The 23540-nt window shown below is 35.6% G+C and overlaps 3 protein-coding genes across 6 annotated transcripts; 2 read left to right on the top strand and 1 right to left on the bottom strand.

Annotated features, from left to right (window-relative positions):
- Positions 1-10447, top strand: LOC133698268 (uncharacterized). The gene is made up of 22 exons (XM_062121143.1): positions 1-758; positions 1445-1913; positions 2000-2085; positions 2314-2427; positions 2526-2714; positions 2830-2895; positions 3090-3149; positions 3375-3497; positions 3586-3702; positions 4041-4148; positions 4229-4358; positions 4763-4900; positions 5228-5404; positions 5496-6073; positions 6740-6917; positions 7052-7290; positions 7794-7926; positions 8051-8292; positions 8807-8996; positions 9408-9633; positions 9722-9877; positions 10055-10447. Exons 1-22 carry the CDS (start codon positions 90-92, stop codon positions 10146-10148), a joined length of 4482 nt encoding a protein of 1493 aa, XP_061977127.1. The 5' UTR covers positions 1-89; the 3' UTR covers positions 10149-10447.
- A 3743-nt stretch (positions 10448-14190) lies between these two features.
- LOC133698566 (polyadenylate-binding protein RBP45B-like) lies at positions 14191-19159 on the top strand. Of its 4 annotated transcripts, XM_062121538.1 has the most exons (6): positions 14196-14647; positions 15484-15955; positions 18235-18287; positions 18361-18491; positions 18576-18672; positions 18773-19159. In XM_062121538.1, the coding sequence occupies exons 1-6, from the start codon at positions 14342-14344 to the stop codon at positions 18941-18943; spliced, it is 1230 nt and encodes a 409-aa protein (XP_061977522.1). In that variant the 5' UTR covers positions 14196-14341; the 3' UTR covers positions 18944-19159. The 4 variants fall into 4 exon arrangements, 2 of the variants coding, with proteins under 2 accessions (XP_061977523.1, XP_061977522.1); XR_009843162.1 differs by lacking the exons at positions 18576-18672; positions 18773-19159 and adding an exon at positions 16286-16372 and having other exon boundaries at positions 14191-14647; positions 18361-18447; XR_009843161.1 differs by lacking the exons at positions 18576-18672; positions 18773-19159 and adding an exon at positions 16291-16372 and having other exon boundaries at positions 14191-14647; positions 18361-18447.
- Positions 19160-19716: 557 nt separating this feature from the next.
- LOC133698567 (mediator of RNA polymerase II transcription subunit 21-like) lies at positions 19717-22237 on the bottom strand. The gene is made up of 4 exons (XM_062121540.1): positions 21847-22237; positions 20645-20722; positions 20500-20551; positions 19717-20053 (listed from the first exon to the last, which is right to left on the bottom strand). The coding sequence occupies exons 1-4, from the start codon at positions 22051-22053 to the stop codon at positions 19977-19979; spliced, it is 414 nt and encodes a 137-aa protein (XP_061977524.1). The 5' UTR covers positions 22054-22237; the 3' UTR covers positions 19717-19976.
- Positions 22238-23540: the final 1303 nt, after the last annotated feature.

The following is a 23540-nucleotide window of genomic DNA, read 5'->3' on the forward strand; positions in this document are numbered from 1 at the left end:
CTCTCTCCCCCACTCTCACTTCTCTCTCAAAATCTCTCTCTCTAACTACGAGAAAAAAGCTCTCTTTCTCTCTCTAGAAATCACAGCCAATGGAAGGCAACGAGCAATATCCATGTCCGTCACCGTATCCCCAGCCGTTCAAAGACGTATCGAATTTCAAAACCCCAAAACGCCCTCCAAATCTCTCCAAATTTACTTCTCCGAGCTCTCAATTCTTCACTGCTTCAAAACGAACCCCAATGTCCTCCTCCTCCTTCCGTCCTTCCTTATCAGGCCAGTCCAGGCCCAAGCCTGCTTCAACCACGGCCCGGAGAAGGCTCAAGGCGTTCGAGATCGAGCAGTCACAGTCATCAAGAAAGGCACAGATTAGGAAAGAACAGGCGCTGAAAACACTGTCGAAATCTCTCACTACTTGGCTTAATTTCCTGTTCGAAAACCCTAGTGCTTGTGGGTGCTCTTGCAATTTCACCCAGAATGCGGTGGTGGGGCCCAGTGTTGTGGTGGGGTTGGGGAAGAGGGAAGGTGGGGCAGCCGGGGTGGGTGATACGTGGAGGAGTCCGAAGAGGAGTAGGGATGTGACGTGGCAAGGAGGAGGGGGTGGTGGGGATGGTGACGTGTTGAATTTTAAGAGGTATGGAAAATTGAAGGAGGGATTGAAGGAAGTGTGTAGTGTGGAGGATTTGATGGAGAGAATGAGGGTTTATTTGAGTTTGGGATGTTGTAAGGAAGTTTTTGATGCTATGGTTCTTGTTGTTAAGGTTTGTAAAATTGTGGGGTTCTCTTAATTTTTTGTGGGTTTTGTTTGTTTGATTGATTTCAGGGAGTTATGTTTGTTTAATTGGGATTTCGATTGCGGAATAATTGTGGCTTTTATTGGTTGATTAGGGGAAGATTATGCGTTTTGTTTAAATCTCGTTTTAGTTGTTGAATTGTTATAACTAGTTGCTTGATAATTGTGGGTTTTGTTGTATTTGACAAGGGAAAATATTGGTTAAATTATGTGTTTTAATGAAAGTTTTGTTAGGAAAAATAATTGGTAACGTAATGGAATTGTATTTTTTAAAAAACTTGATTAAGAAAAATCATGTATTTTAAGTTAGTATTTAATATGAAGGAATTATGTGTTGTTACTGAACATGGTAGTGGAAAATTAAAGAAGTTGCTGTAGCTTTGAATAATCTATTTTGGTGGTATTGCTTTGGGAAATTTATTTGCTTTACTGCTGATTTGGTTTAAGAAAGTAGTTGCATCGGTTTCTTTTGTTCAATTTGATTAGTAAAAATTAATGTATTTAGTGCCATTTTACTTCAAATGTAGGGATAGTGAAAGGAGATATTTTGTTTTGTTGGACTTGCATGGGCAAACTGAAGTGTTTTATTGTGATTTTAGTCAAGAAACTGTTGTTTTCGATGCTGAGAATTGAATATTTTTATTCATTTCACAGACTATAGATGAAGGGAGGTTGAAAATGAAGCCACATTGTCCTATTGTAACAGATTTTGGCATGAAGGAGAAAGCCATGCGAATTCTCATGTGCTATAATCCAGTTTGGCTTCGAATTGGATTACAAATTATTCTTGGTGGCGATTCCTTGTTGCCCAGTGGAGATATTGATTCTGAGCAAGAAATAGCATTCTTGAAGATGGTGATAGAGAAACAATTTCTTTCACATACTGGACTAGCAAAAACTTATGCTTATAACAGGAAGGTGGAAGGGTTATATAGACCAGGTTACTATGAGTCCTTGGGAAATGTTATATTGAAGAGGTTTTTGCTGCTGGTTCTTATTCTAGATAGAACTAAATTGCAGAGTGGTCTTTCTTTAAAGTATGGAATTGATGGAGTAGATGGGGGTTCACCTCTTCTGTTCGTTGTGCAGTCTAGTATAAAGTCTAGCCGTCAAATGATTAATGGTAATTTTTGAAGTTCTTTATTTTGGTTGTTTACAGATTGAGTTATAACTACATCCTATTCATTGTAGAATGACTTTTATCTCTAGATTTCTTATCATCGGAGGTAATGCACGGAGAAGGGAATCTTCTTGCACATCTAGTGGTCATAGGTTACAAAGTATCTTATCAACAGGTATGTAGTTCAGTCCTCGTAATAACTTATCAACAGGTATTAGCACTTGCATGTGTGTTTTTTCAGGATAAAAAGGCTAGTGTTGTATCATCACCATTTTAAATCTCTGTTTAAAGTTAAAAAAGGGGCTAGACACTCTGCATTGATAATAACATCTCAAAGTTCAATTTTATGAACACTGTTATGTTTTTAATTGGTTAATTTACCAACAAAAATTTCTTTTGGCAGTGTTCCCTCGTTGAGTATGACTTCAGAGTGACAGATTTATTTGCGGAGCTTCAAGATGGAGTGAGGCTTTGTAGAGCCATCCAGCTCTTACAAAATGATTCCTCTATTCTTATGGTTGGCCCTTTTTTCCCCTTTCTTGTTCTTTAGGAAAATGACTCTTTGTAATTATTGAACATTATTTGTCTTACTTAGTAGGGCTTGTTATGTGGCAGAAAATGGTAGTTCCATCAGATACCCGCAAGAGAAATTTAGCAAATTGTGGCCTTGCCCTGCAATATCTAAAGCGTGCTGGTGTAACATTGCAAGATGAAGATGGAATGACAATCTTGGAAGACGATGTTGCTAATGGAGATATGGAGCTAACTGTTTCTTTGCTCTGGAACATGTTTGTTCACTTGCAGGTTTGTTGGGTTTTTCCTATTTCACAAAGTCTTTGATTTTGGAATTGTAATATTCAATATATTAGGAGTGATTAAGGTTGTTGACTGGTTATAACTTTGTAATCAAATTCCACAGTTGCCTCTTCTGCTCAACAAAACAACCTTAGCAAATGAAATTTTGAAAATTCACGGAGTTAACATGGTATGCTTCAATCAGATCAGTTTCCTCTTGCTTATTAAATGTTACATAAAGTCACTCTCTTTCTAGCTTTGAACTTTAAAGAGGTAGCTGAGATTTCTTTCACTTGTGCTTTCTGTATTTCTTTCATCTTTTTCTCAAGTCATTTTCAGAGCCGCTGTATATTTATGTTGCTCTCATTGTTTTCTATTGCATAGGACTCCGCTAGCATCAGTCCTGGTTCCTCTCCTTTGGAGTTGCTTTTGAGTTGGATTCAGGTATGGCTGCTATATAGAATATATGCCACTACGTCTATGCATGGACCTCTTCCCCCCAACCCACCACCCTCCTCCTCTCACTTCTTGAGATCACTTATTCATGTCAGGTCTTTTCCTTTTTTGTTTTGCCAGCAGAAACATGTAGATTTTATCAAATTTTTTTTGACTTGCTAATGCTCATTTGGTAGTTTTACTTGCTTATGGCCATTGAAATTGTTTCTGCAGGCAGTTTGTGGAAAATATGATAATAAAATTGATAATTTTGCTTCGTTGGTTGACGGTAAAGCCATATGGTGTTTGCTTGACTACTATTTCCGTAAAGAACTTTCTTGTTCTCATTCTCCAAAGGTACGGCATGTCTTGCAGTTTTATTGGTTTTCAAGCTCTACAAATTCTTCTTTCTCATGTTTTATTTTCACTTCATCTTTTTTCACAGGATCCTCATGAAAGTAGAAGAGAAGAATCACTTATGTCAGCTATTGAGTATACAGATTCAGTCCACAATTTCTTATTGTCACAGAAGCTGACAACATTACTGTGGAATTTTCCTGAGGTAAAGATCATAAACTATCTGTCTACATGCATAACGCTTAACCAACAGCTGACAATCCATTTATATGTTTTAAGGCATGTCAACTTGAGAAACAATAGGTAAAACATTTGGACGTGTTGAAGTTGTTGGTTTTTAAAGCATGGCATATTTAAAGGACATCTTGAGAAAAAGTTTTGTACTTTTTAAATGACCTGAAAATTTGATTAGATCAGCTTGTCGGTGGCTGAGAAATTGGCCTTTTATAGTGTCAACATGTGACCTTGTTTCTTGATTAGAGATATACATGTTTGAACTTTTGTCAGAAGTTATGTGTATGACTTTATGTATTGTATTTACAGGTTCTTCATATCAGTGACATTCTTGAACATAGTGGCGCAATTAATCATCGAAGTGTGGTAATTTTATTGGTGTTCCTCTCGTCACAACTGACTGTAAAGAAAACCATGGTAAAGCTAGAATTCTTTTGCTGGATAATGACTGAGGCAACACTCGGGATATATTTTAATAATTATTTTCTGTTTGATAGGATCAACTGAATTTCCATAAACTATTGTGTTGTGATTGTCAAGAGAGGAGAACTTCAAGTGTTGGTAGGTGTTCTTTAAGTTCAGAAGCAGAGCTGGACCAAGACATAATAGATGGCTCCAGTACAGAAGGTTTCCACCTTTAATTAAGTAGTAAATCTCTTTTTGGTGTTTCTTGTCATTATGTAAATATTCTCTTTCCTTTTCCTCTTATTACTGAATGTTTTCAAATGTGTACTTAATTCAAAAGCACCGAAGTTTTCAAAGGGTTTATACAACTTTTGCCTCTCGGGTCCCATTTCGAATGGGAAATAAAGAAATGAGCATTACCTTTCATTAAATTTGTTTCATTTATAAAAACAATATGTATGGCTTATGATGAACGAGATATATTTACCTGGAATGAGACTAAAAGAAAGGATTTAAAACTAAAATGATAAAATGCTTGCACCATTCACATGTAGTTGTAGGAATGGAAAAGAGAATATTGGTTTTAAAGCTTTTTTTTTATCTGTTATTTGAACTTGTTTATGCAGATGCTGCTAGAAAGTTTAGGGCTATTAAGGCTTGGTGGCAAGATATGGCGGAACGAAACAGCAAATTCATCACACAACCTGGTACTTCTGTTTTGGATTTCAACTCAATTAGCAATCGGGGCATCGTCATTCAAAGAGGTATTCTCATTAAGTTTTCTTTTCAATTGAAAAATGCACCTATATTTCAAGTTGCAATAATTGTTCTGTTTAAGTTGTTTGATATGATCTTTATTGGAGTTTTTAGTTTTTTCTTGTTTGCAAATTTGTTAGGAACTACCATGCTGTTTAGTTAATTTATGTTTTTAGAGGCAACAATTTAAATAGTTGTAAATTTTTCCCTTTTATGGAAATCATCATGGACTGATCATCCAAGTTTATTAGAAGTAGTACATCGCTTCTTTGCCTTATACCATAATCTTTGATCACTAATTTCTTCTTTCTGACTAACAATCAATACTGTTTCAGAAAATGCTGCAAAAGTAATACAATCGCACTTTAGGAGATCAGTTGAACGCCATAACTTTTTGAAGATGAGAAGAGCGGCTTCCTTTTTGCAAACTGCTATTCGGGCTTGGTTAATGATGAAGAAGAGACCATTCCTTTTAAAATTCAGTAGTGTCACGGTTCAGGATTTTAGATGTGGTACCTACTTCTATACGCCAGTTCATTTGAATAAATCCCTGCAAATTCTGTTTAGTTACTCACGTACTTTTTTGTTTGGTTAATCATGCAGAAAGGTGGAGCCAGGCTGGAAACCTAGGGAGATATGTGAAGTTCATTGTTGACCGGCATAGATTTGTCAAGCTACGAAGAGATGTTATGCTTATTCAGAAAGCCACGAGGATTTGGATCAGACAAAGACATAAAAGTGATTGTGTTAGTAATCTTGATGTATCCACTCTTGATATAGTCAATGCTGCCATTGCTGTTCAGAAATTCATTCGTGGTTGGGCAGCAAGGTCTAGGTATAAGGATGTTCAATTGGAAAAGGCTTCATCCACGTGCCAATTTGATGGTCTAACAGTTCAGCTTTCTTCAAAGACTATAATTTCCAGGTCCATCCACGAACAGCAGCTTGCTGCTACTAAAATTCAAAGTCATTTCCAAGGTTGGCTGTTGAGAAGGACATTTTTAATCCGGAAGCAAGCTATAATGAAAATTCAAAGTAATTATAGATGCTTAAGATGTCGGAGGGCTTTTCAACAATTTAGTATTGCTAAAAAGTCAGCCATTGTTATTCAGTCTTGTGTTCGTGGATGGATTGTAAGGAGAAAAGTGGGAAGATATCGGTATCTCATTGGTGTGCTTCAAGTAAGCTATCTGCCTATCGTGTTCCTGTATGCACATTTTTTTGCATCAAAATATGAGTTACATGCATTTATGATTTGATAAATAATGCATGTAGAATCCTTAAACTTATAGGATTTAGCTTTTGTGTTGGTCCATTTACTTTACTGACAAAATAACTAATTTAAATGCCACTTGAGGTTTGAAGGGGGAGATTGCAAAAATGAGTTTCTTTGTTCTTTTTATCACGAGTAAATGTTCTCTATGTGGGTGATAACACTTAGGTTAAGTACTAATTCTGCTGCCTATCAGATGTGGCAAAGGTTTTCATAATTGTTGAATTCCTGTAACACCTACTTGCATCTAGATAAATGTTTGTTTATTTTGTTCATTTGTCTGAATGAAATTCACTTGTATATAGCAACTTGTAAGGCATTACATGTGCATTTCTTGCTTCTATGTGCTATCTGAATTCAGCAAGATGGTGAAGTTTTTCTACTGGGTAGAATTTGCTTTACTTACTGCGGTCCTGGAAAAGCTGGGTGTTTTGGGGATGATTTCACTACAGTTCCAACCTTAAAGCATTTTCCATGAAATATCACTGCTTTATGCTCTAGACAAACTCTACCTGAAGTAAAAAAAAAAAATCTTTTATATATTTTAATTTCCATTATGTTCAAATGAATCCAGAGATACTGCCGGGCTTGGCTAATAAGGAGGGACTTTTTGTTCCAAAAACAAGCAGCAACACAGATTCAAAGTGCTATTCGATGTTTAAACTGCAGGACAGCATTTAAGTCTTGCAAAGATGCTACGATTGAAATTCAACGGTTTGTCAGGGGACATACTACTCGGAATAGGCTATTAGGTATTTTGTGAAAGTCTTCTCCCAAAGTTTAAATGCCTGCATCTTTTCTTTCATTAACTGCTTCTTCATTTCTGAATTGCTTATCAAGTTTAGCTTGCTTGGCTTTCAATATATTTTGCATCTGATTGTTACAGGGGCTTCTCACTTTTCTGGGGGCATTGCTAGTTACGGAAATTTTCTAATCTCAGGAGTCTGCTTTCAGAGCTTGAAACTGAAAGTGATGATGTCTTCAGTTTTGAAGCTACAAAGGTGGTGGAGAGGCATTCTATTTCTTAAACTCAGAACAAAGTCTGCAATTGTTATACAAGCTCATATTCGAGGTTGGATTGGCAGGCAAATGGCCTCTAGAGAGAGGCAATGTGTTGCTCTCCAAGTAAGACTCTGACTTCTTTTGAGTTCTGCTTTTATTTTTTACAGGAAATGGCTTGCACATTTACCAGAATATCTGATTGAGTGTAAGTTCAAACCATTTGCTTGCCCTTGAATTGTTGGTTGGTTACATATTGGTGTGATTAAAACAAAATTTCCTCTACATGGTTGCCTTAACTATGCATATAGAAAACAAACTTCCTCTGCATGGTCCTATCTAACTAGACATGGTGTACTCCCAACTTAACTGCAAAATGCTTATGTTCCTCTTTTGTCCTTTATTCTGTTGGTGTTTTTTTTTAGGTCTTTCTTTGAAGTCTTGGTATTCTCTGGTAATTGTGTCAGTAGACCTTTGTCTCAGACCAATAACTTTATACAGTTGGCTGTCATGTAATCTTTGCCACTCGTGAAGTCAATGAGCCTGTAAATTTAGCTGAAATTGGCCTGCTTCTAGATTACGTTTGACAGTGCTGTTTTTGGCTAATAAACAGTAACTTTTTGTTCCAGAGAGAAGCAGTGTTAAAAATCCAAAGTGCTGTTCGATGTTTGAACTGCTGGAAGGCGTTTCATTGCTGTAAACAAGCTGCTATAGAGATTCAGGGGTTTGTCAGAGGGGAGATTACTCGAAATAGGCTATTAGGTTTGTGAAAATTTCTTCTGAACTTTAGTTGCTAGCACATTTTATTTCATACAAGCTCTCTGCATTATTGAAATATGGTTTGAGTTTAGTTTTCTTAAGAATATCTGGCATCGGACTGATGCAGGGGCTTCTCACTTTCATAGAGCTACTGCTAGTTATTGCAAAATGCAAACCTCAAGAGTCTGCTTGCAGAGTTTGGAATTGAAAATAGTGATGTCTTCTATTCTGAAGCTGCAAAGGTGGTGGAGAGGTGTTTTATTGCTGAAGCATAGAGCAAAATCAGCAATCCTCGTACAGTCTCATGTTCGAGGTTGGATTGGCAGGAAAAAGGCCTCTAGGGAGAGGCAGCGCGTTGTAGTGGTTCAAGTAAGACTAATAGATCTCTGCTATTATTTTTCTATGTTGCATCTCCATGGTAATAAAGCTGGTTCGTTATAACTGGATATCTGATTAAAATATTTCCAAGTGATTACAAAATTGAAAACTTTTTTGCCCCTGAATTTAGTAGTCGTTCATGTATGACTTGGATAAATACAATTTTCTTTATGAATCCATGTCTTGGTCACATGGCGTTTACTTAAATTTGACACTGCTTTCTCTCCACTTTCTCTGTCATGGGTGTATATTTTCCCGGATCCAAGGTGAATTAGTTGCTTCCCTGAAGCCTTGGAAGTTGGAATGGTTTTAGCTTTGGCACCTTTCTCTGTGCATCGGTCTCCTCTAGTCAGCCCAATTATATTCTTGAGTTGGCATTTATATTATCTGCCCCATTTATGATTCAATATTTTCCTTGGAACATATTTCTAGGCTAACTGACATTCGACAGTTGCACTGGAAAGGTACATATTTCTAGGCTAACTGGCATTTATAAATTCAACAGTCGCACTGGAAAGGTTTCCTTGCACGTAAAAATGCTAGAGGGCAGCTCCTGGATTTGCGCCTGAGAATGCAAAATTCTGCTAAAAATGTGGATGACAGCATGCGTATTATTAACAGGCTCATAGTGGCTCTTTCAGAACTATCAAGCATGAAAAGTGTTAGTGGCATTCTTCACACTTGTGCAACTTTGGGTAAGATTTTTCTTATGTCTCAGATCTTTTAGAAATTTGAATGTTTTTATAGTGTTATCCATACTTTACTGGGAAGTAGCATGGGAATCAAATGGTGGTTGTGGAATTATTGTAGCCTGCATAAAAAACACTCATCTTTCCTGAAGCAAGTACTGGTTGGTTCGACATTATCATGACATGATTGGACAAGATGCAAAGACACTTGCTTTCACTAGCTTGTGTTGGCATGAAAACTAATGCATCTCCATGCCATCTTACGCAGTTCATGATCTGTTATTGAATCTTCAATTTATTGAGTGAGCATGGGTATCCATTTGTCTTTTTAGTTGAAATAATGAGTCAACCATATACTTCTTGAAAGAAGGTATCATTTTGTATATTTATTCCAAGTTTTTTTTTTTTTTTTGCCAGATATGACTACAGAACACTCTCAAAAATGTTGTGAGAAACTTGTGGCTGCTGGGGCAATTGACAACTTACTGAAGCTGATTCGCTCAGTCAGTCAAAGCATGCCTGACCAGGAGGTTTTAAAGCATGCACTCTCAGTTCTCCGGAATCTTGCCCGTTATCCACATTTGATTGAAGTGCTTATTGACAGTCAAGGAGTAGTAGAAATAATTCTTTGGCAGTTGCTCAGGTTATTTTGTTATGTTCTGATTAGAAGTCAATGGTATGTTTTTATTTGCTATGTATGAACAAATTGTCTTTTAACTAATGTTGTCCAGGAACAAGGAGGAAGGATATTTCATTGCTTCTGAGGTTATGAAGAAGATCTGTTCACATCAAAAAGGCGTTGAAATGGTGCTGAGGAAACCACCCATTATAAAGAGGCTACACAGTCTTGTGGAAGAATTAACAAGGAAGGCAAACTTCGAGAAGAAGTAAGTTGCTGGCATTCAGAACTCTATTCCCTTACAGTTATACTTGAGATGAGTGTAGCTGAAACTGCAATGATTTATATAGGAAAAAAACCTAGTTTTTGGTTAATTTTATAGAAAAAACATGTTATCACAATAAGCAAAAGATAGCTAAGTTCAATACAACCTATCTTTGTGCAGGAAACCTCGCGGCATGGCAGTGAGGGACAACATGGAAAGAAGATTACGGGAGGCCGTCGAACTTTTGAAACTGATAAATAGCAAACTTTGGTAGTCAAACTCGGATACAATTTATGCCTGTTGTATTTCTAGTAAATTTTTATAGTGGCACTTGTAGTTGCCCTTCAAGGTATGGAAAATGCAACATTCTGGAGCTGTTCCAGGGCCATGTTTTTAGGCGTTCTTGCTATTGCCTTGTAATTTATCTTTGCATGCTTGAGCTTGGAGATCTTCTGATCTCATTGTGTCTCAATTTCAAAGGTTCTTAGTAAAGTAAAGAGTGTGTTGAGAGGTGTGCAGATTTGAGATGAAGTTGATTTTCTTAACTGATAAAATGTAATGAATATTTGATCACTAATTGTCTTTGTTTTTTTATCCCTCCCTACTTCTAGGACAGAGGACATGAAGTTGGAACTAGAACACAGCACTGTTCAACTCCTGCAAGTGCCTCGTAGATGCCATGAAAGCGCTGGGACGGATCAAAAACCACTAGACAAATTGCAAAACTATGTTAATTATCTTGATTTATTTATGCCAGGGACATATATTAGGAGAAATCTCATAAGATGCTTTCTTATCTACGTTCTTTATAATTAATCAGAATTTATCATGAAGCTAAGCGCACAGGGGTTTGGCAAAAAATCAACATAGTTTTTAAACCATGAATTTATCATAATAGGCTAATTTATCATGAACGCTGATCTGGGACTATTCTCTGGATAAAATGGATTCACCTGAGTTATCTAAATCAATTCAATTCAATTCAATTCACATGGTTTTCAACATACCTTTTTTTTTTTTATCATTATAGCTTCCAACCCAATCATTGTTTGTAAACCCAATTAGCCTATTATGTTCTTGTTTCTTGTACATGATCCTTTGTCCCCTGAAGATATCACAAGAACTTTTTAGCTGCTACAAGATGAAGTGTGCTTGGTTCTTCTATAAATCTAGAAATTATACTTACTGGAAGCACTATATTAGGTTTTGTATTTGTAAGATAAATCAAATAACCAACAAGACTTCAAAACATCTTTGAATCCATCTTAACAACACTATTATTCTACTGCAACTTCTCATTTACTGTTATAGGAGCACCTGCTCATTTATATTCTGACATGTTGAATTTCTTGATAAAATCTGCAATATATTTTTCTTGAGAAATAAAAATTTTTCCTCGAGATTGCTTCACTTTAATGCCAAGAAAATATCTCATCAATCCAAGATCTGACATTTCATATTTTTTCATCTTAGTATTTTTGAATTCTGCAACCATATCTTTACTTGTTCTTGTATATATTAGATCATCAACACAGAAACAGATCATTAGAAAATCTTCTCTTTTTTTTTTCATATAGAGTGATGGTTCATATTGATTTTTTTCAAATCTATTATGATGGAAATAAAAATTAATTTTGATGTTTCATGTTCTTGGTGTCTGTTTTAATTTATAAAAAGCTTTATAAAGTCTATAAATTTTATTTTATTTTTTCTTTTAATTCATATTTTAGGAGCTGCTTAACATAAACTTTTTCCTGCAATTCTCTATTAAAGAATACTGGCTTAACATCGAGTTGAAAAACTTGCAAATGTAATATTACAACCAAAGCAAGGACCATTTTGATTTCAGGTGTAAAAGTCTCAAAAAAATCAACTATAGGCTGTTATGAATAGTCTTTTGCAATAATTCTAGCCTTATGCTTTCGTATAGTGACATCTTCATTATATTTGATCTGGAAAAACCTCCTCTTAATTATTATTTTTTGAGAACAACTAACTCTCATATTTGATATTTTTTCAATACTTATCATTACCTCATTCATATCGTTCCTCCATTCTTCCTTTTTTATTGCATCTTCAAAATTATGAGGTTTTGGAAAGAAAGTAACATGATAAGAATTGTAAATATCAGTTAATGGTGGGTATCTCTTGGAGGAGGTTCTGATCAGTCTGATTCTTCATTAGAACTTGATGAGCTTCCTTCATTGGAAGCTCAAGAAAGTTGTCAAGTACCAGGGAGGTCAGCAGAGTAAATGTGAGACTCGGGGGTTTCAGACCAACTAACATGGTTTTCTGGGGCAGGGTTTGTAAGGATAAGAGGGCAGGGTTTGTAAGGAGATAGTACCATGGTGAAGGTTGATGATATATGGACAACTCCATCACACCTCTCTGGGGGCATGATATTGATAGTTGCGCGACTTTATAAGAGAAAGGATTAGGTGTTTAGCCTTTTTACAGAGCAAGTGGTCAAGTTGCTGCCGCGCGTGCTGTGATTGTGAGGTTAGGTTTTGCAAGTTGATTGGCTCTCTGAACTTTGCAGTAGGGTTTGTTTTCCTTCTATAGAAGAAGAGGTGGATGGTCAAAATTTACGGTGCTAGTTGCATAGACTAATGCTATCAGACAAAACCATCCACTAATGATAGTTTTTGCAGCTACTTGTTACTTTACCCTAGATGAACATGAACAGAACTGGACATTTCTTGACAAGTTGTTACAGGAATTTCTTTTTACAAGAACAGCAAAAATAGAGCTTTGTCTTGCACCAATTAAGAGAGATTCTTGTCGAGATTTGACAACTTGATAAGTGGCTCAAGTAGGGTTGGCCCATTCCAGATCCATCGTTTTGGAATGCTCTGGTGAAACCTACCATGTCCACAAATAATGACCCTGTCACGAAGATATTCAAGTGCTTGAACACAGTTTATTGTACCGCAACTCTGTGTCGCATATCCTGTTTTTCTTCGTGCCCGTTCGGCAACGTGATGCGCTATGGTTGCACTAACACCTCGCCAGCAAAAGCACCCAGAGATGATGCTTTTGCTGCAGTGCTTTTTAAAGCATGATGTTGAGCTGCCTCTGGCAAAGAGAACTGCAGTAGAACACAGAGCAACAGTACTGCGCACAACATTGGAGACTGGTCTCAATGAACTTCTTTCTCACACAATACACAATACCTCTCCTCAAGATGCCATTTGAATTTACTCTTACATCACCAAAGATCTCCTCCCTGGGTGGTTCAGCGTGCTTGGTGGGTGTCGAGCTAGCCTTTTCATCATATGCCTGACCAGGAGGATGGGAGACAGTGACCGCAACAAGTTCTGGAAAATATCGCACCCGGGCTTATAACCCAACGGTAGAGGCAAGATTTTCTTGCCTCGGTCACTTGGATTCGAGCCTCATCTCAGCATGTATGCTTATTATTTTTGTGGTGTTTTACCTGTTTACTAGGCTTGCAAGGTATTCAATAGATCTGGGGATTAGTTGTGGTACGCGTAAGCTGGCCCGGACATCCCAAGTTATCAAAAAAAAAATCTGGAAAATATCCACTCGATTCAGGGAAATTATCATTAATCTGAATAAATTATTTTTGTTTTCTAATTTTTCATGTGAAAAAGAGTTTGAATCCTTTTACTTGAGTGCAAGTAAATATTAATCATTTAAATGGTGGCTCAATAATAATAACTTGGAACTAAAAGGTTTGTCTTTTTTATAATCTCAGGTTCGAGTCTTGTAATTGTTTATATGATAACTACTGGAGGTTTACATAGTCGTTAACTTCAGGATCCGTGGAATTAGTTGAAATATACGCAAGTTGACTCGGACACCCACGTTAATCTTAAAAAAAATATTTGAACTAAGTGACTATCAATTACAAAAAGACTCTGTTAGTCCATAAAAATTAATGATTGTTTTGTTTGATTTTTTTTAATTAGTAAATTATAATTTTTATAGTTATTGAGATTTAAAAATAACAATTATTTTACATTTAATAAAACGACTATGCTCCATAATAAATAAAAATGTCAATAATTATACCAAATTGACTCCTGGTGTGCATAAAAATCTTGCTTTTTTAAATTAAACAATTATACCAAATTGACTCTTTATATATATTAATTTTTAAAATAAAAAATTTATTTTTTAAATTAAAAAATTTTTAAATGAGTTTTTATACTTTAAAATGAAAATACATAAATTTTTATTTTAAAAAAATTCTAGGAAAATATTTTTAAATCAGAGTTATAAGGGAGAAACAAAAAAATAACCATAGTTTTCCTCTCTTTTTTTCCTTACTATAAAAGGAAAACCTAGGAGGAACCTGCCACGCTCCACGCTAGGTGTCCTTAAAAGACACCCTCTGCCCTCATCTTTTGTCTCTCTCTCCCTCGAGCCTGAAACCCACTTGCTAGGGTTTCCCTCTCTCTCTCTCTCTCTCTCCCATCAAGAAAACCTACAGCCACACGCACCATGATGCAGCAACCAGGACCAGGAGGAGCCATGCTACCCCAACAACAACAACCACCACAGCAATACCAGCAACCTCCTTACATGATGATGATGCCGCCACCACCAATGGCTCAAGCCCAACCTCCACCACCACACATGTGGGCTCAACATCAGGCCCATCAGGCTTCTATTCCACCACCACAGCAACAACAGGGACAGGGACAACCTCCTGCTACTGCTGATGAGGTCAGGACTCTTTGGATTGGTGACTTACAGTACTGGATGGATGAGAACTATATTGCTAGCTGTTTTGCTCATACTGGAGAGGTAAAAAAGAAAAATCTAGTTTTCATTTTGTGTAAAGTTTGTGTTTTGTGTGTAAAGATTTGATCTATTTGATTCTGTAATGGGTTTCTTGTATGTTTATGTTATGGGTTTGCTGTTTCTTTTTTCTTGGATTATTTTTCTTTTTTGAAGTTATGACTATTATTTGTATAGTATATGAAGATTTATCCGGTGGGTGGGTGGGTGGTAAATTTAAGTGGGATAATTTAGTGTGAAGCTTAATAGCAGTATTCAATGAAGGAGGATGGGTTTGGAGATAGTGACTTTAAGGTTTTCTGGTTTGTAAGATTTTGTAGTCTGTGCTGATTCTGTTCTGTTCTTTCTTGAAATTTTTGAATGAGTCTGTTTTGTCTACTGCGGGTGCTATATGGTTTGATTGTATAAGGGAGAGATGAATTGGAGATTCTTTTTGTATCAAAGAGGTTTATGTGTTGATTGAACCTGGCTAGTTTGCTTACCAATCTATGATTTTTATTTTTCCTTGTCATATTTTGAGAGAAACAGAATAGTAGTAATGTTGCATTTAGTTTTTGCTGTTTGAAGGGGATGTGTAAAATCATGAAAAGTTTAGTATTGGATGCATAATCACATGGATCAAATATCTTCATCATTTGAGTTCTTGTAAAATTGATTTTTTGTCTGTTTACAGAAGCAACAAAAAGTTTGCGATTACATGTCAAATCTAACAATATATTTCGGACTTTTTTCATACTTTAAACATTACAGACATGTTTACACGCATGCTGTGAACATGTGAATTAGAGAGGGGAGAATCCTAATCTTGGGTTTACTTTACTGAGAATATGTTTTTGTTGCAGGTTGCTTCTGTGAAAATCATTCGTAACAAGCAAACTTCTCAAATCGAAGGTTATGGATTTATTGAGATGACCAGTCATGGGGCTGCAGAAAGGATATTGCAGACTTATAATGGTACCCCAATGCCAAATGGCGAGCAGAACTTTAGGCTGAACTGGGCTTCTTTTAGTGGGGGTGATAAGCGTGATGATTCTCCTGACTTCACTATATTTGTGGGAGACTTGGCTGCTGATGTTACAGATTTCATGCTCCAAGAGACATTCAGGGCCCACTTTCCCTCAGTGAAGGGTGCAAAGGTGGTGATTGATAGGCTCACTGGACGCACAAAGGGTTATGGATTTGTTCGTTTTGGAGATGAAAGTGAACAGCTACGTGCAATGACCGAGATGAATGGGGCATTTTGTTCGACAAGGCCTATGCGAGTAGGGCTTGCTTCAAACAAGAAGGCTGTGGTTGGTCAGCAATATCCAAAAGGTATGTTTCTTAGTTTTCATTGTCGTTGCTCTAGCTGAATGCCAATTCTTTAAACATGGTATCGTTTTTTCTTTTCTTTTCAATATGCGTTTGTAATCATGGATTTGCCCCATTTAGATTGGTAGGGTGATTATCTGAATTTCCAGTTGTTGTTATGCTCTGAGTATGCTTAACATTTTTGGTAAGTTTGCCTTCTTCCAGCTATTCTTTGAAGATAGGCAGCAGTTTCCAAAGTCATTTCTTCCATTGTTTCCTATGACACATGGGCACAGTAAATTCTATTAAAAATCTTGAAACATGCAAAAACTTATAGAATTCCTGTTGTCTCAGAGCAGGACGTCAAGAGGCTCTATCATCTAAGGGCCTGGAACTGATTTCAGCTGAATTGGTTACCCTTTAGTGCGTGGCCTCACTTAGGTCAGTTTTAAGTTTTTGTCCTGCCTGTTATTTGAGCTTCTGTGTAGCATCTGCAATGCTACATTTCAAGCTTCTTTTCAGTTCGTTCAATTAGTTGAGCTTTCTGTCAAGTTATATTTCTTACTACTCTGGTTACCTTAAGATTTATCAGCTCAGTATCATGTCATTTTTACCATTAGATAGGGAGGGTCTAGTATTTTCTTCTTCATTTTTTTTGGTCATTAGGGAAAAAAATGCTTATGTCTGTTTCCCAGTTAATTATACATTCATTAGATATTCCTTCATTGTTCCTTAATGAATTACTCTAATTAATAATTCTAAATTTCTTTGCATTTTTTTGTGAGTTTAGATTTCCCAGCCACTACCAGTTTACTTTGTGTAGCCTGTGGTGACTCTATTGCTTGAAACTAGTGTTGCCACATACACCACCATCATTTTATGTCTAGGTTTTATTGGGACTGCTGTCTCTTCTTGTCCTTACTTAATTATACATTCATTAGATATTCCTTCATTGTTCTTTAATGAATTACTCTAATTAATAATTCTAAATTTCTTTGCATTTTTTGTGAGTTTAGATTTCCCAGCCACTACCAGTTTACTTTGTGTAGCCTGTGGTGACTCTATTGCTTGAAACTAGTGGTGCCACATACACCACCATCATTTTGTGTCTAGGTTTTATTGGGACTGCTGTCTCTTCTTGTCCTTACTTAATACATAAGCTTGATTTTGTTAATCTTTGCTCCTTCAGGATATTTTTGTGCCATTAGTTGCTCTGGGTGCTAGTTTGCCTGTTTCTCCATAGGAGTGGATGATGAGTTTTGTTTGACATTTAAATATCTTTCTTTTAAAAAGAACATTGATATGACATATAGTTCCTAATAAAACCACCAACATTGACAATATGTTCTTTGACAAAACCAATGTCTTTCGCACCTTTTGCAATAAATTCTGGGGAGTTTATTTTTGTCCCACCATTATCATTCTTAAAAGTATTAAATGATCACTACTTCCAGAAGCCAAATAAATCAGGTGAACAGTTTGTTCGAATTAGTGTAGTTTGTTACTTTCACTGGAGCAGATGCTGAATTGCTCAATGTCTTGCACTTGTGTGGTTTTGTTGCTTTCTGGTTTGACTGTTTGTCAGATTGGCATGCCATGCTCCTTCATATTGCATGATTTCAAATTGATGATTTACTTGGGCTTGACTTTCAAATTAAAATTTTGGTGCAACTTCCAATGTGAATAAGTTGGTAGCCTGAATTTTGCCACATTTTTTTCCCTTTTTTTGTGAAAGGTTATAACGTTCTTGATGCAAACCTTTTTCTTAAGAGACTAATGCTATGCTGCTTCATGATATCCTAAATGCTTCTTAACTGCTCTTTATTGTTGTAGCTTAATTATCAGAATACTTTCTGTTATTTACTCCCCAGAATTTGATGAAGCGAATGATTGGAGATTGGGTGCAAATACTACATTTTTTTGCCACGGATTGATCGGGCAAATAAAAATTTGAATGTTAAGCTCTACTTTCATTTAATTGTTTCCTTTTATTTGAGAGCAAAACACTTAATACAAGAAACAAGAGATCAAGAAGGAACTTTTGCTACATGCAAGCTAAATGATGGGAATTGATTTGATACTTCTGAAGAATTATTTGGATATTGGTGTTGAGTTGAATTTATTCACACTTGTGGATTTGAACTAATGACGTGCTCTTCTTCATGATAAATTGTTTTATGAATTGAGAAGTCCATCTGTGTTTCTTGAACAGCTTTTTTACTATGGGGGACCATTATCTCTGGAGGCTGTCTTGCCTGTCATTTTGTATTTCTTGTTTATTTCATCTATATTTTCATATGCAGCTTCATATCAGAATCCTCAGCCTCAGAACGACGGCGACCCTAATAATACAACTGTGGGTACTTTGTTCTTTTTTATTGTAGAAATTACTTTTCCCAACGTGATTCTGACTTGGACAATATAAACAGATATTTGTTGGTAATTTGGATTCTAATGTTATGGATGATCATTTGAAAGAACTCTTTGGCCAATATGGACAATTATTGCATGTGAAGATACCTGCAGGCAAGAGATGTGGGTTTGTTCAGTTTGCTGACAGGTAAGGAAATTTGCTTGAGCATCTGCTGATGACAGCTCTTGAGGAAAATTAACTTTTTTAACCTGCATTTGGGCATTGTGTCAGGAGCTCTGCAGAAGAAGCACTGAAAATGTTAAATGGAGCTCAGTTGAGCGGACAGAATATTCGATTGTCATGGGGCCGTAATCCTTCAAATAAACAGGTTTTTTTACATTAGCTGACACCTACTTAAATTTCTCTAGAGAGATTCGCATGTTCTCATGAACCTGATACATGTGTCTGGTGTGTCTCCTCATTTGCAGGCTCAGCCAGATGCAAACCAGTATGGTGGTGGATACTATGGATATGGACAACAGGGATATGAAAATTATGGGTATGCCCCAGCTACTCAGGACCCCAACATGTACTACGGAGGTTATCCTGGTTATGGGAACTATCAGCAGGGCCAGCAGCAGCAAGTAGGATATAGCTGAGAAGTCTTGGCATGTTATCGCCTATCCTTGTAGTTTATTAGTAGAAAGGATGGTGCTTTTCCCTTCTCATCTTGTACGCTTTTTGGAAGAAAACCATTTCAGGCCGTGCTCTTCTCTTGCTGCAAGTACAAACCTCCATTTTTAAGAAAAAATGTAAAACTATTACTTTGTTTAAGATTTGTTAAGAGAGCTATGCTATTATTATTCTGTGTTTCATTTTTTGATGTGAATATTTTGAACATTTATGGGTAGGGGGCTAGTTCAACTTGGGGATCAAGAGCCGGACTTGGCCGAATACTGCTTGTTGGTGGTACAGGGTACCCGAGGGCCTAGCGTGCTCTTGATAATCAACTGCATGATGGGAACATTTCTCCTGCTATGGTGAATGGTGTCCATTTTGTTAGATTTTTGTTTTTTGGAAATGTAGAGGCTTTTCAAAGCCCACAAAAGAAATCATGGTCAAGTGTGATAAAAAAGAAAATTGAAGAAAATTCCAGTATAATTATTTTCAGTCCGGAGAGTGGAATTGTTGCTGGTTGCTGCCGTGGGTTGTTGGAGTTCCTGGTTCCCCCCCGACTTAAAGAATCCACTTGAATACATTACAAAGTATGTCGGCAATCCATTGTAGGGCTAATGCTTATTGCATCCCTCTTAATTTAGGTTTTCATTAGTACTAAAACAATTCTATATTCTTTCAGGGCTGCCCTACAATAGTTTTCACCAATATAATTATTTTGAATTATTGAAAAAATTAGAACAAAACTAAACTCAGGTGGTGCAATTCGTTCCACAATAATTGCATTAGCATAGACTAGGTATTCCCTTCTCTAAGTGTGAGTGTTGGTTCTACAAAAAGGAATTCCAAGAAAATGACTTCGAGGATCTAGTAGATAACTAATATAGCATTCTGCCTTTTGAGTATATGTAGAAACATTCAACCAAATACCTTGAGTAAATCTAGCAATATCCTTAAAAAATTTAAGAGGAAAAGGTTTGAGAAACAAGAAAGAGAGGGGGGAAGAAACAATTATCTTCAATCTGGTTTCTTCAAGTTCAAGCAATTATCTGTAGTTTGACCGAACAACTCTTGCACCAGTTTTAGCTCCCTCTCTGCAACCATCGAAACCACTGAGTAAAGAAAAGATGAAAACACATGCCGGGGGCATGTAAATCATCCAAAATAACCCATTTTAAATCTAGTAACTGTTAAAAACAAATCACATTGAGATGGTGACCATGATTCCAAAACTTGCTATATCCTTTTCCTTTCATATTACTATACTTTAAATCACTTTCCAAACTGCTAAATTCGTTTTTTCTACTGGAATGGCATTATGAATGTTATATCCTCCCTTTATGGGTCTTAGGGAAGCAAGGGGAAGGATTCAGAATTCAGGATCTGAATTCTATGCGCTGCTGTTGCTTTGCAGGGGAGGTGCCATTGCTCAAACTGCCAGCTAATTATAATATTTATTTTGAAGCAGGACAAGTATTGTAACTAGTGTCCGAGCACATACAGCACATCAAACAACAAGCTGAAAAGTTGAAGAATTTACCCGCTGCCTCCAGTTGCCTTTGAAGTTCCTGGCCTACAGCATCATTTTCAGCCTGTGCATTCACAGACAAGTTAACAGACCATTCATCAATTCTAAAATACTAGATGTAGAAAGTGTAAATCAGTGAAGTTTCTGTGGAATAAACCTGGAGTTCTGCAATCCTTTTCAGTTGGGCTTCCTCACCTCCCTCAGACAAAGGGAGAGCTGCAACCAATGCATCAAACTGTACAAAGAACAACCAGGAATTAGTTGCACCATCCTGTGCAACTCAGTTATTAAAGTGTACACAGGAGATGGACAGAAAACCAACAGCTGGACACTTGAAATCAAAATCTCATGGAGCAAAAAAGCAAACTGTTTTGGATTCACACATTCTTGTTCTCATTACCTAGCCAATTCCCTTGCATCGCCAAAAAAAACCCTGACATTTGTGCTGATTTCTATACTGATTTCCACAAAACTTCCAGCCATTTTGACACAAATCAGCTAACATACCAGTTTTTCAGTATGCTACTGAAAAATGAATTTTGTTAACATGACAAAGCAAGGGTCAAACTCTCATTTTAAAGAAAATTGTAGATTATTCAAGAAGCCCCACATTTCTCTAACATATGACGGAATTTTCAACTCTTTAATCCCTACACGCAGCAAAGCATCATATATTTACTTCACTCACAACATTTTTGGTAGATTCTTGCATTCACAGACAAGGCAGCTTTAGCTTTAGCACTTGAGTTGTTCACTCCACAAACAAAAGAATCTTCATTAAATTTAGTAAAAGGACGGGGCCTATTACTACAAATCTCCACTAACAAACACCAGAAAGAATTTCAAACGGTCCTAAAATCCAGACTTCACAAAAAGCTTCGAAGTTCATTCTAAACAAACTTCTACTGATGAATCAAGCAAAATCTAATAATACAGATAAGATCTTATCCACTTCCCAGTTTTGATTACAGGACTTAATAAAGCACTCAAGACGAGACAAACATCAACTCCTATCCAAATTCAAAACAAATCCTAGAACAGAAAATCTAAGTTCAAGTATCAAGACTATAATTCAGCATCAAAGGTTGTCCTTACACACACTAAACTACAAGCATAAAAAATTAAAAAGAAAGAAAAGAAAACTCCAAGCATCTTGCACCGTAAAAACCGCCCACTGATTATTCAAGCTACACCAGCCCAGAAAAGAAAATAACGATTCACTGCTTAAAACACTGAATTAACCCTAAGTAAGCAAAACCCAGATGCTAAAATGACAAGAAAATCATAAAGAGTCAATCTTTTTTTCTGGATTCCTCTATAAAGTTTAAATTCTTGAGCTAGATTGTTTGAAATAATTACCTGTTTAGCAGCTTTGACAAGGGCAGCACTCATCTGTTTTGGTTGCTCAGGGAAACTGGCAGCATCTTCTGTAGGATTTGGAGGAGGTTCTGGGTAGTTTTGAGAGAGTCTGGCTGATGGCGCATCTCGTTGAAGAGTACCAAAAGTGTTGAAAGTAAGCCCTGCTATTTGATTCACTTGCTCCTGTAACTGAGATATTATGTCCATGTTTATTGCAACCTTGTATTTGTAGTAGTAGTAGTACTAGAAATTTTGATATCAAATGAATAGAGTATAGAGGTTTTTTTCCCCTCTTTCTCGAGAAACAAACGGAACTTTGCAGATTTTGAGGTTTCCCGGTAGCCGAAGCTAGAATACTAGTGGCCCTTTTGGGATGATTCAACAAACTAGCCTATTAACTAGATGTGCTTTCGAATTTTTTATATTTATATTTTATTTACTATTTATTAATTAAAAATTTTACATATTTATCAATTATTTATCAAATTTTTTTAGCATTCAATAAGTATTTATTATCTAATATTATTCTTTAATTAATAAAAAATAAAATAATATATATATATATATATTTGAAATATATCTCTGTTTATTTGAAATATATTTCAACTAGATGTGCTTTCGATTTTTTTATATTTATATTTTATTTACTATTTATTAATTAAAAATTTTACATATTTATCAATTATTTATCAAATTTTTTTAGCATTCAATAAGTATTTATTATCTAATATTATTCTTTAATTAATAAAAAATAAAATAATATATATATATATATATATATATATATATATTTGAAATATATCTCTGTTTATTAAATAATAAATATTATATGTATGTGTTTTATCAATACTAAGGTGTGTGTGTGTGTGTGTGTGTGTGTGTGTGTGTGTGTGTGTGTGTGTGTGTGTGTGTGTGTGTGTGTGTGTGTGTGTGTGTGTGTGTGTGTGTGTGTGTGTGTGGTATTAAAAAATATTTAATATTCTATAAATATATTTATATAATATAAAAATATATTTTGAGTGAGGTTTAATCAGATTTAATAATATTTATACCTTATTTATTATTCATCAGATTTTAAAAAAAATCTTTTTATTCAGGTTGATATCTATTAGATTCGAAATAAATTGACATCTCTAGTTAAAATCCTAATTTTTTATTAGTTTTTTTAATATATAAATAATTTAATTAATTGGTTTTTACTTAGCCATTTTTTTTATCTTTATTCTAATGTATTTTGATTTTATAAGAGAAAAGAAAGAAGAAAATTATGAATTATTATATGATAATTGAAACAGAATTTGTCCTCAAGATAATAATACTGTTTCTAATATCCAAATTATTAAAAAAATATTAATGATATAAACTCCTATATGATTCAAACTTTTTGGAGAAAAAAAATGAGAATTTATTTGCATCAAAAAAATAAAAATATATTTGATTAAAAAATTAAAGGTGAAGCTTATAGGGATCCAAAAAAATTTCTAGCTTTATTAGTATTTAAATAATAAAAAATAATAAAATAAAATAAATTTATGTGAAGGGAAATAGGGCATTTAGAAACTTTCTTTGAGTTATGGAACATCATTAAGGTCATCTGACTTGAAAAGCAAAACGTCTAGCAAATTTAAGACAAAAAATTAGTAACTAAGATAAAACTACTTTCAGCTAAATTAGTCCAAAAGGCTGCAAATAAA

Source organism: Populus nigra, chromosome 7 (genome assembly GCF_951802175.1).
Source record: "Populus nigra chromosome 7, ddPopNigr1.1, whole genome shotgun sequence".
Classification (NCBI taxonomy): domain Eukaryota; kingdom Viridiplantae; phylum Streptophyta; class Magnoliopsida; order Malpighiales; family Salicaceae; genus Populus; species Populus nigra.